The sequence below is a fragment of the Anguilla rostrata genome, chromosome 10, assembly GCF_018555375.3.
Source record: "Anguilla rostrata isolate EN2019 chromosome 10, ASM1855537v3, whole genome shotgun sequence".
Classification (NCBI taxonomy): domain Eukaryota; kingdom Metazoa; phylum Chordata; class Actinopteri; order Anguilliformes; family Anguillidae; genus Anguilla; species Anguilla rostrata.
Genome location: NC_057942.1, coordinates 12,207,019 through 12,219,270, shown reverse-complemented (window position 1 = coordinate 12,219,270; position 12,252 = coordinate 12,207,019). Strand labels below are relative to the sequence as shown.

Genomic DNA, 12,252 nt, shown 5'->3' with positions numbered 1-12,252 from the left:
TGACTGACTGGGGAAGTTCGTTCCACCATTGGGAGAGAAGGCAGAAGAAGAGCTGGGGCCACAAGGAGTGGCCACCAGGAGCTCAGCTGATGGGAGGACATTCTGAGAGTACGGTCCATTCATTCTCTGAAGATAGGAAGGGCCAGTACAATCTGCAGCTTGATATGCCGGAATGAGTGATTTGAACTGAATGCTGGCAGCCACTGGAAGCCACCAAAAGGTCTTCAAAAGTGGTGCAGCACATGAGAATTTAGGTAGGGTATAATTTAGGTGGGTAGAAGACCGGGTGGGCAGCAGCATTCTGGATGGAAGTATATGCTCAAATATACACAGTGCTGTGTGCTCAAAGAATACAGTATGTTTGCAAGCAAGATGCATACTATAGCCAGATGAGGCAAGCTAGCTAGATAATCAAATAGTTAGTTATCTAATATACACAATTAGTTGCTTCGATAACAATAGCAACAAGTAAGCAAATTTTCAGCTTTCTGACTCTCAATTACACTAACAATATCTATCAAAAACTATGGAACAGCTAGTATACCAGCTAGGTGTTAACCAGCAGGGTGAACACTTGATTTAGCAACTTCATCAGACTAACAGCACACACACGAAAAAAGGAAGCCTCGAGTGGTTGGAGCAGCGTGGTGTTTAGTTTGTGATACAAAATAGCAGCTTAATCTGCAGATAAACTAAACAGAGGAAGGAGGATAAAGTCTACGGTAAAGTTATTTAAAGGTCTTTATGTAACGTTATACTTAACGTTATCTAACAAGGGAAGCCATCTTCGTTAGCTAGCCAGCAAGGTCACCATGATGTCGAAAACAGACACAATAAATACTATTCCAATTACACTTCTTGAACCAGGAATGAAGCAGCCTACTCAATAGTAATTGGGATGGCAGGTATGCCATCCCGCCAAGTTACGCCTAGGCGGGGGCATGCCCCATACCTATACAGCACCGAGAGTTTGGCACTTTTCAGGGTTCCCCACAGAAATAACCACAACAGCCACAGACACTCAGCCCTTAAAAACATTAAATTCTGTACTTTCTGATCCCATTTCAACAGACAGATTTCATAAACAGCTTCACACGTCCACACCATAAAGCCCCAAACTAAGGGGATTTTGCATTTTCTCCTTCTTCTTCTCTTTCTGCTTCTTCTTCTTATTTTTCCTGCCGCTTATGTCTCCCCATTGGACATTTTACTGACACCAGCCAAATCTTCACCTACACGACCAAATCAAAAACTGGCATACACACGCAAAATACCCACACCTTTTTACTCTGAAACATTTCCAGTTTAAATAGCTAGTCTGCCTGTGGCCTAGTGGGCAAGGTTAGTCTTGGGGACATAGGGTCGTAGGTTCAAGCCCAGCTAGGAACGCGTTTCTTTAACCTGCTTTTACCCTCACTAATAATTGTCTACTACTTCTCAATTATTGCTTTTGCACCATATCTACCCGCCGTTCACCGAACGTATACACTGCATTATGACGTACCGTCTGCACGTTCAGTTATTAACCGGCTACAATATTGCAAAGCCATATGGATTCAACGGGAGCTCTTCTGTGCTTACTGGCCTGTGTTCTTCTTTAAAACCACAGACAGGTTTGCTAATGATATTTCACGCATTGCATAGCTATGTCATGGTGCTGCACTAACAAAGTCAGACTGGTAAACCTCCGGTTGAAGGACTGAATCCCGCCTCGCCCTCAGGCAGATCATTTCCTCTTTTACACTAACGTTTTCTTACGCTTATATTTGCTTTACCAAAACTCACTCACGGCCACCCATATGCATTTCATGACGGCAAATGTATTCCTTTTATTAAAAAGTTACACCAGTTCACCACTGTGCCATTTCTACTAACTATATTTCTTCACTTGGCTACCGTACAAAACCTTCTTATCAGCAAACGCCATGTTTCTACATTCATGTTACCTCGCCCTGTTCTCTATCTAGCCACATACAAACAATTACTACGTATACGTTCTGCAACTCCCCATTAAAACAGGACATTTCAAATCATGACTCACTCATAATTATAACTACTAGTACTGAACATGACAAAAGCACATCAGTGTAATAGATTTCACACGTTACTTAACCCTCCACTTTAACGACTAACGGTTTATACCGACTGTTATATATACCGTTCGACAAGGAAACTAAGCTCGCTCATAGTCACTTCATTTACTGCGCACTATAGTCTGTGATCATGTCAACCTTCACCTACATGCCCATTCTGCTAAAACATATTGTTACTAAGCTCGCTCATAGTCACTTCATTTACTTCGCACTATAGTCTGTGATCATGTCAACCTTCACCTACATGCCCATTCTGCTAAAACATATTGTTTCAAATACGCAATATCATCATTTCGCCTAATTTCTCTCACACTGCTGCTATTTTCTCATATGCAAAGCCTGCTGGGACATATGCGTCTGCTCCTATTCTCCACTATCAAGTGTTCCAGTTCTAGCTTAGCAAAACAGCGAAGAGGATTCCTACCTGCAGATAAACCCATCAAAATGCCTTAGAAACCTTACAAACACTAAAAGTGCATCTCCACAAAATAACAGACAACGGAGCAGGACAGAAGGGTACACAATTGCGACCTAGGGACCTCTAATTCTACGGGCTTGCTGATTCTTTTGTCAATCAAGGCTCATTGGATGGCTGTCAAATCCGTGAGTACATACACTGGCCATATTTCACCTGCGTTTCTGATGCGTTTACACTTACGCCACCGCACCCTTTGTCACAGCCACTGTTTTACATATATAGCAAACCGAAACTGCTAAATGGTACACGCTCATTAGACTGTACAAATTCACACAAGGATAGCCATAATCCACAACCGTTACAGGGTCAATTCGCATTTATCACTCTCATAATAAAACGCTTTGCAAAAAGAAAGGATATCTCATAAAAAACACGTTTTCAACGTACAAAAATGCTAAGTTACTCACACATACAAGACATACACCGTCTATAACTCATTCATTCAGACTGCCAAAATCCAGGCCTGCCATTAAAAGTATTGATATCAAAATGACGCCAAGTTACGATACTACAAACAATATAGGCTATCTTGCCTCACTGAAATTAAATAAGATGTATTCCAAAGCAATGCTACCCAATATTTTCCTAATTCTTTCAAGTCACTTGGCCCTGTGTCGTTTTATTATGAGAGTGAGAAATTTTCAATACGTTCGATATGGTATTATTAGAAGCCTTAAGACTGTTTGGGACTCAGAGGAAAATTTTCAAGCATCTATTTTCAATCACATTGGTTTCATTTCCATCTTAACTTTGCTGATTTATCATTTATCACACTGGTTCCTTTTTCCTATTAAATTTGTTGATAAATCTTTTTTTTCTACTGTCAAGTTAGGCAATAGTGAGGCAAAGAAGTTAGACAATTTTCTTTAGAGTTAATGCCTGGATTAATAATATTCTATGTGGTTTGTCCAGGAAATGTTTAATCTCTCACAAAAACATATAAAATCTATTTTTAGATTAACTAAATGTTCCTTGTTTCAGTATGGCTTTTTAATGTTACTTTTTCATTATTATGAGTATATTTTCAGGTTCTAATTTTCTGTTGTCATTTTAATTGTAAACACATGGATGTGTGTCTTTCTGTGTGTTTTTGCTCTCTCTTTGTTCTCTTTGTTGTTTGGGCAAGAGGCAGAAATACACCCTGGTCAGGTCGCCAATCTATCACAGGCCACACAATATTCACTCACACGCTCATACCTATGGGAAATTCAGAGTCTCCAATTAGTCTAACCTGCATGCTTTTAGACTGTGGGAGGAAACCGGAGTACCCAGAGGAAACCCATGCGGACACGGGGAGAACATGCAAACTCCACACAGAAAGGCCCAGGACCTTCTTGCTGTGAAGCGACAGTGCTACCCACTGCACCACCGTGCCCCCCCCTAGCTTGTGCTAATGTATATGAGACACATGATCACACCAGTTAATTCCTAGGATGAGCTGCAAGCATCTTATGTGGGAGCGTTCAAGGTCCTTGATGTGGTGGCGCTAGGTAACCCAGGCTTCACAGCTGTAAAGAAGAGTGGTGAGACAGACCGTTTTGTAGATGGCAGCTTTGGTGCAAAGAGGCAGCTAAGGCTTGGCTGATCACGTAGTGGATTTCCTGGTCAATGAAGCAGTCTTCTGAGATAATGCTGCCGAAATATAGAATGTTGTGTAAGTTGCTCTGGATAAGAGTGTCTCCTAAATGCCTGTAATGTAATGTAATGTAAGGTATGCACACACACAGCAACTGACCAGCAATGAGAACAGATTATGGTGCGACAGGTAGGCTGTGGTCTGTTTGTTAATTTAGTTTTTAAAAATATTTTTCACACAGACCATTTAAATGCAAGCAGGCAAACAATTATTTATTCCCTGATGGTTTTTGCTAATATGATTTGGCTAATTCTCTGCAGTGTGTGCTTCTGCTTTGTTCACACATTTCAATAAAATGACTGGCAGTCACATGTCGCTAAGAGACCAGGAGGTGGAAATAAGGATTGGCTTAGAGATACAAAAGAGAGAGAGAGAGAGAGCAGAACTTAGCCTGAGACAACTTGTCACTTGACTGACAGATGTACAGGCTGGTGAAGAGGTAAGCAAAATGGTAAATCTGTAGGAGAAACTTTCTGAATGACCAAGGGGTCATTTAGCATACAGTTCATTTTTAAAGTACTGTTGTGTTTTCAACGATAAACATATGAGGCAAAAGAAATGTAAGAATAGTTATCAAAAAATGCAATGTTGCATTTGCTATCTGAAAATCCAGATTTATTTAAATATGTAGAATCAGTGTGTGTGTGTGTGTACATGTGTGTGTGTGTGAGAGAGAGAGAGCAGGTGTTTGATAAATATATTTAAGGGTCATTCTGTTGCTTTGTTCTTTTTATACATGGACACTTTAATTCCATTTTTCTGTTTTCTGATTTCTGGGATCTGTCAGATTGTTGTTTCCTAAAATGGCAGCGTGAAAGACCTCTGTGTGTAAGTGTGTGTGTGTGTGTGTGTGTGTGTGTGTATGTCTGTTGTTTATTTCTCTCTCATGTAGATTACATTAATAAAGACAGTGGAGTTATAACTTGTAAGTCATAACTTGACACATCTCCAAATTTATGTTTTTTTTGTGTGCCAGAGTTGACAAGATTGACATGCATTAGACATTGTTGATAGAGGGTTTAATATTCAACACGATCGGGCCGTGTTCTTGGGGCAGTCCACAGTGTCTGTTCTCCCACTAATGTGTCTCTTCATTGGCTCTGCTCTCCCCTGTCGCTGTCAAGCTGTCCTGTCTAAAGGTAATCTTTGCCATTACCTTGTCACTGTCAAGCTCTCCCAATTCCACAATTTCCACCTCCCACAATTCATTTTAATATAAAATTACAGTATTTTTAGCTACTGCAATATTGATAGCATTATTGTAATTACACTGGTTATTGTACAATGAATTTCTTTACTCCATTTTAGAGGGCATAGAAATTCAGATGTCATTTCCCATAGCTCCTGTATTTGGTTTACTGTAAAAAAAAAAACTATCTCTTACAGTGATGGATTCCGATGGATACGATCAATTCACTGGGCCTGAGCAACACAATAACCAATTGGGGCAAAAAATAGTCTTCTACCGAGGTATGATTGTACTCTAAGAGTTCAAATCTAATTGGAAAGTATATATAAACCAAAATAAATTTTGTGTAAACACAGTTCTCAATGATGTTTTCAGTGATGATCTTACATTATACAAGTTGTTATATAGAATGGACACAGCACCAAAGATGTCAACAGAAATGCATTATTGTAGTTCCTCCTTAATTTCAGCCCAGTTGGAATAGTGAAATAGAGGGGATTGTATCAGAGAAAAACTGCATTATTGTAATAGTAGCAAGGATGGTGGGAATTTACTTTCAATTCTGCTCAGGAAATTAATTGAAATTCAATGTATGAATGAAATTGTCCTTATACACAGTAAAATGATCAGTGTTAAATCAGTGTTAAATTAGAGTACATATGGTCCCTATAGAGTGAGCATTTTTCATTTCATTATCTGAATTGGCTGAATATAAATGCCATTGTCCCCAACCGCAAATAGAAGTAACAATATATAATAAATATGAAAAAAAAAATTGAAAACATGGCATTTACAATATATGAAGACATAAAAATGAAGCTCGATTGGAACTAATTTCAATGTGTTTCTGTCTCTCAGGCAAGCGGTTGACTTTGACCTACATACTGTATGGGATTGTGTTGCTTCACCTACTGATATTGGTGCTTATTACTGGACTCAAGTGTAAGATATAGACTACTGCACTTGCTGTACAGTACATTCATTTTTTCCTTAAATTCAATGTGACAAAAATATTATTCTTATCCTGTATTTTCTCTTTCTTATTTTTACATTTCTTTTTTCATCTTTCTTTGTCATTTCCTTCCCTCAGTTGCTCAGCTACACCAAGAGGTTTCTGACATCAAGCTTCTGCTCACGTCAATGAATTTGTCATTGGTGGAACCACTCAGCAAACTCGCCAAGGCAGGTGAGAGGTGCAACCTAGGGAAAGGCCTTGATAGGACAGATACACTTAAAAGTACACCCAAGAACGACACCTTCTCTTTGTCAATCAGTTTCTTCGTTAGCCTGCAGTAATGCCTTATTTTTTTTACTAAAGCAAAACTGTAATGGGATTGCTTGGTAAATAAGTAAAAAATGAACCATGACACGCTGTGCAGCAGTATGAAATTAAAACATGGTGGGGAGGAGTGTCCTGAGGCAAACCCAACCTAAATGACTCCATTTGCAAATCCATTATGTTGCCTTTGTCACGTAACGGGTAGGGAGGACCCAAACGCAGAGTAAGGAAAGACAAACTCGAAAAGGGAAAATTAACAAAGACTTTACTAACAAAAAGGCAAACACAAACAGGGAACAGAAAAGGCCACGATGGGCAAAAACACAAACTCCAAAAAATCTAAGAAAAACAGAAAACAAGAGGAACTCAAAACACAGGCAGGCAGAGTACATGGGTAGGTACATACGGTAAGAAACAAACACAAGGAACCAGCACCTGAGTCCAGGGGACAAAGAACTTAAATAGACAGGGGTAACAAGACACAGGTGAACTCAAAGAACAATCAAACCAAAAAAGGAGGGGATAACAAGACACAGGTGGGAACAATGAGACACAATCAGAAACAATAATAAAGTAATTGAAAGCAATAATACAATTAACAGGGGAATGAGCAGGACACAAACAGAAGTGCCGCCATCTGGTGGCCCAACAAGGAAAAACAGAGACAGAAACACAGAACCATGACAGCCTTGTCTCTCTCCCTCTCTCCCTGACAGAGGCTCAAATCTCAGAGCTATTCCACAATCACCGCAAACCCGTGGTTCCACAGCAAGGTAACTGATCGAGTGACTAATAGTTCTGCAGGTTTCACCATGTGAATGTGTTCACACATGTTATGCCTATCATGCAAATACATAGCTCCGCATTGCTTGCTGCTTGCTCAAAAAGCAACATGGCCTTTTATGGATACTCATGATCCGTTAAATACCTCTTCTGGAAGCAGAATATTTGCAACAGTGTCTAACAGTCCTCCATGTGTTCCTCTGTATTCTTAGGGCCCTGTGATGAAGGCTGGTTGTTCTTCCAGGGCAGCTGTTATCTGCTGTCCTCTGACAGGGATGACTGGCACGGTGCAGAGGCAAAATGTGAAGAGCACAGGGCACATTTGTTGGTCATCAACAATGCAGATGAGCAGGTAATGGGACAGAGCCAGCTGGGTGATAATAAAAATAATAATAATAATAATAATAATAATAATAATAATTCCTCCCACAGTCCAAAGATATGCAGGTGGGCTAACTGGAGACTCTAAATTGCCCATAGGTTTGAGTGCGTGAGTGAATGGTGTGTGTGCCCTGCAATAAATTGGGATGCGATGACCTGTCCAGGATGTATTCTTGCCTCTCACCCAACGTACAATTGGGATAGGCTCCAGCACCCCCCACGACCCTGCCCAGGATAAGCGGATATAGATAATGGATGGATGGACAATAATAACAACACACTGAGTAGTGTGAGTAATGTATTTAATGCAATCTTATCCCACGCTTAGGACTTCATTGGCAATGTTGTGCAGCAGAGAATCTACTGGATTGGACTGGTGGAGAGAGGAGAGGAGGGTCACTGGAGCTGGGTGGATGGAACTGACTTTTTAACAACTCCACAGTAAGTTGATGCATGATGGGGGAGGGGCTTTATCATCATTACTTTGCTATTATCATCCCACCCCACCAAATCTGTTTTGCATTGGACAATAGGTAAAACTGTTTCAATGCGGTTCTCTTGAATGTGCAAGCGCACTTGTTGCATAATGATTGTCCCTTGGGTAATCGCAAGCTGGTAGCTGTTATTACGGAATCTTTACAGCTGTGCTTTTAACAGCGATACATGAGCTGTAATACAATCTTTTCTTTCTTAAAAGTTGAAAGCGTGTCAAAATGATCTCATGGAACCTGTTTTCCTTCTTGTTCCTGTGGAAAGCACTCAAAGCTCCCTGAAGTGGGGAAACTTTGTTGTTGTGTTAGGAGGGATGGTTTTCTACGAAAGTGTGATTTAATTTCATTAAAGGGAAGTAAAATTTATTTTTAATATATGTCTCTCTCTCTCTCTCTCCCTCCCTCCCTCCCTCCCTCCTTAGTTTCTGGAATGTAGGGCAGCCGGATGACTGGGAAGTGCCTCTGAATGGGGAGGACTGTGGCCAGCTCGTGATGAATACGCATGATGAGCCTCGGTGGAATGACGGGGACTGCTCCCAGCGCTATCGCTACGTGTGTGAGCGGAAGGGAAAGTGACACGGCCATGTGTACAGGTCATTCTCAAAGCAAGCTCTGTAAAAATGCCGTATTTACTTCACGCTCATCAGTTGAAGGAGTGTGAATGCTGAACCAGAAACTAACATTTTGTCAGTCAACCTGCTTACCAGTGTCCCGTTACTTTGTAAATCTTTGTAAACTTTGTCAATTCCTAATAATGTGCCTTTTAAATCAATATTTTAATCAGCAGGATTACCCTAAAATAGTTTATTTGAAGGAGACTGCCCACCAGAATTTGAACAAATAGAACAAAACAATGAGTTTTGGATTGTTGATTGAATAGGACTAGGGGTAAAATCATTCCACAATGACACATTAAAGCACCAAAACTAATTTATTTTACATTATTGATTCAAAGAGGCACACTAAATTCCAGTGCTGTGATTAGCGGTTCCATGGGGTGGTGATGAGTGTACCTTCTGAAATGTTCCAGGGTTATTTACAGCGGTCGCTAGGGAGGTGTTCGTGCTCAGGTATGTATTCAGCCTCGGCGAAACACATAGCGGCCTGTCTATCGCACTCACAGATGAACATCTCGCACGCATTGTTCTTGTCTAAAAGAGAGCATGGGTACAATGAATCAGAGGACGGAGGAAGAACCAACAGATGCAAGAAGGGAGGGGCAAGGGCAGACGGGAGAAATTCTTTTATTTTGAAACAAAAAAAGCAGTCATTATATATATATATATCTCATAAAAAACACGTTTTCAACGTACAAAAATGCTAAGTTACTCACACATACAAGACATACACCGTCTATAACTCTTTCATTCAGACTGCCAAAATCAGGCCTGCCATTAAAAGTATTGATATCAAAATGACGCCAAGTTACTGTACTACAAACAATATAGGCTTTCTTGCCTCACCGAAATTAAATAAGATGTATTCCAAAGCAATGCTACCCAATATTTCCTCAATTCTTTCAAGGCACTTGGCCCTGTGTTTTGTAATCTTATCATTTTACAATGTCATGCAACCTTTGTGTCAGATCAAAGTGTCAAATATTTCGAGTTGCCTCATGGAACACATTGAAATTCATGTAGAAAACTGCTGGTGAGTAACTACATGAAGCATATTTCTCCAGAAAACATATGTTTATACTTGCTTCTGAACTGAATTTCAGTAAATGTACGAGTGATTGTATATTTGCTACGTACAATAAATACTGCATGTAAAATACATATTGTGACCCCATGCTCCCAAGACTGTAACCTTGCCCACTAGGCCAGGACTAGGCAGTCTAACTGTTTAAACTGGAAATGTTTCAGAGTAAAAAGGTGTGGGTATTTTGCTTGTGTATATGAGTTTTTGATTGGGTCGTGTAGGTGAAGATTTGGCTGGTGTCGGTAAAATGTCCCATGGGGAGACATGGTGTTAGTGGGATAGGTGGCAGGAAAAAGAAGAATGAGAAGAAGAAGAAGAAGAAGAAGAAGAATGAGAAGAAGAAGAAGAAGGAGAAAACGCAAAATCCCCTTAGTTTGGGGCTTTATTGTGTGGACATGTGAAGTTGTTCATGAATTCTGTCTGTTGAAATGGGGTCAGAATGTACAGAATTTTATGTTTTTAAGGGCTGAGTGTCTGTGGCTGTTGTGGTTATTTCTGTGGGGAACCCTGAAAAGTGCCGGTGCTGTATAGGTATGGAGCATGCCATAGGCACCAAGGCGTAACTTGGCGGGATGGCATACCTGCCATCCCAATATCTCTAGTATTTTTTTCTCTTTTTCTTTCTCTTCTTTATTACTTTTCATGTTTGAAATTAATTGTGTGTTATTCTGTATAATTTTGGTTGAGTGACTTGTTTCAATGCGTTGTATCCTATTTTTGTTAATAAAAAAGTGAATGGCAAAAAAGTCTATTGTACCAGCACTTGACCAAAGTATAGATTCATTTCATTTCAAATTTAGTGGGACAAAGCCACATAGAAGCCATCAAAGATATGCCTACATGTAATGGGCGAAGGAGAATCACATGGTTTAAGCTTCTGTACTTCTGTACAGACTAGTAATTCAACTGATATGTATGTTTATAAGTGTGAATAAATGCTGTAAAATTAAATTGGCTATGTGGAGACAGCATGCTCTCTCCTTGTCAATGTGGGTTACCTCACTTTGGTACTCCGGTTTCCTTCCACATCCAAAGACATGCTGGTGTTTCTAATTGGAGAGTCTAAATTGTCCTTAGGTATGAGTGTGCAAATGAATGGTGTGTGTGCCCTGCAATGGATTGGTGACCTGTCCAGGGTGTTTTCCTACCTCTCGCCTAATGCGTGCTGGGATAAGCTCTAGCCCCCAGTGACCCTGACCAGAAGTAAACAGTAAGATAATGGATGGATGTTAATTAAATTGTTCATATGTACAACCTCTGGAAACATTACATTGTTGTGCAAGATGCTTTGGAGTTACTTGAAATTTGTTTTCTTACTATAGACCACAAACACCTAAATGCTATTGTAAACTAGCAGGTTAGCAGAAACTTCTGTAAATATATAAAATATCCTTCATTACACAAAAACTGGGCCAATTGAAAAGACTAAAATGGAAATAATATACATTTTTTTAAAAACCAGAAAGTGAACAATCCCATGAGGTTTTGTATGCAAAGTGTAAAATATACATTTTCAATACGTTTGATATGGTATTATTAGAAGCCTTAAGACTCTGTTTGGCACTCAGAGGAAACTTTTCAAGCATCTATTTTCAATCACATTGGTTTCATTTCCATCTTAATTTTGCTGATTTATCATTTATCACACTGGTTCCTTTTTCCTATTAAATTTGTTGATACATCCTTTTTTTCTACTGTCAAGTTAGGCAATAGTGAGGCAAAGAAGTTAGACAATTTTCTTTGGAATTAATGCCTGGATGAATAATATTCTATGTGGTTTGTCCAGGAAATGTTTAATCTCTCACAAAAACATTTAAAATCTATTTTTAGATTAACTAAATGTTCCTTGTTTCAGTATTGCTTTTTAATGTTACTTTTTCATTATTATGAGTATATTTGCAGGTTCTAATTTTCTGTTGTCATTTTAATTGTAAACACATGGATGTGTGTCTTTCCGTGTGTTTTTGCTCTCTCTTTGTTCTCTTTGTTGTTTGGGCATTGGGCAAGAGGCAGGAATACACCCTGGACAGGTCGCCAATCTATCACAGGGCACACACCATTCACTCACCATTCACTCACACGCTCATACCTATGGGAAATTCAGAGTCTCCAATTAGTCTAACCTGCATGCCTTTAGATTGTGGGAGGAAACCAGAGTACCCAGAGGAAACCCATGCGGACATGTGGAGAACATGCAAACTCCACACAGAAAGGCCCAGGA

The 12,252-nt window shown here is 39.7% G+C and overlaps 1 protein-coding gene across 2 annotated transcripts; it reads left to right on the top strand.

Annotated features, from left to right (window-relative positions):
• The first annotated feature begins 4,467 nt into the window (after positions 1 to 4,467).
• Positions 4,468 to 11,317, top strand: LOC135264990 (hepatic lectin-like). 2 transcript variants are annotated; one of them, XM_064354148.1, is made up of 9 exons: positions 4,476 to 4,646; positions 5,184 to 5,346; positions 5,594 to 5,677; positions 6,255 to 6,338; positions 6,487 to 6,582; positions 7,392 to 7,448; positions 7,671 to 7,810; positions 8,168 to 8,280; positions 8,753 to 11,317. In XM_064354148.1, exons 2-9 carry the CDS (start codon positions 5,289 to 5,291, stop codon positions 8,904 to 8,906), a joined length of 786 nt encoding a protein of 261 aa, XP_064210218.1. In that variant the 5' UTR covers positions 4,476 to 4,646; positions 5,184 to 5,288; the 3' UTR covers positions 8,907 to 11,317. The 2 variants fall into 2 exon arrangements, with proteins under 2 accessions (XP_064210219.1, XP_064210218.1); XM_064354149.1 differs by lacking the exon at positions 7,392 to 7,448 and having other exon boundaries at positions 4,468 to 4,646.
• The last annotated feature ends 935 nt before the right edge of the window (positions 11,318 to 12,252 follow it).

Bases quoted from the DNA above. Each gene is read 5' to 3' on its own strand.
- LOC135264990 (XM_064354148.1), top strand. From the start codon at position 5,289: ATGTGTCTCTTCATTGGCTCTGCTCTCCCCTGTCGCTGTCAAGCTGTC. The intron at 5,678-6,254 runs GTATGATTGTAC...TCTGTCTCTCAG, and splicing joins AAAAATAGTCTTCTACCGAG to GCAAGCGGTTGACTTTGACC. The intron at 7,811-8,167 runs GTAATGGGACAG...TCCCACGCTTAG, and splicing joins TCAACAATGCAGATGAGCAG to GACTTCATTGGCAATGTTGT.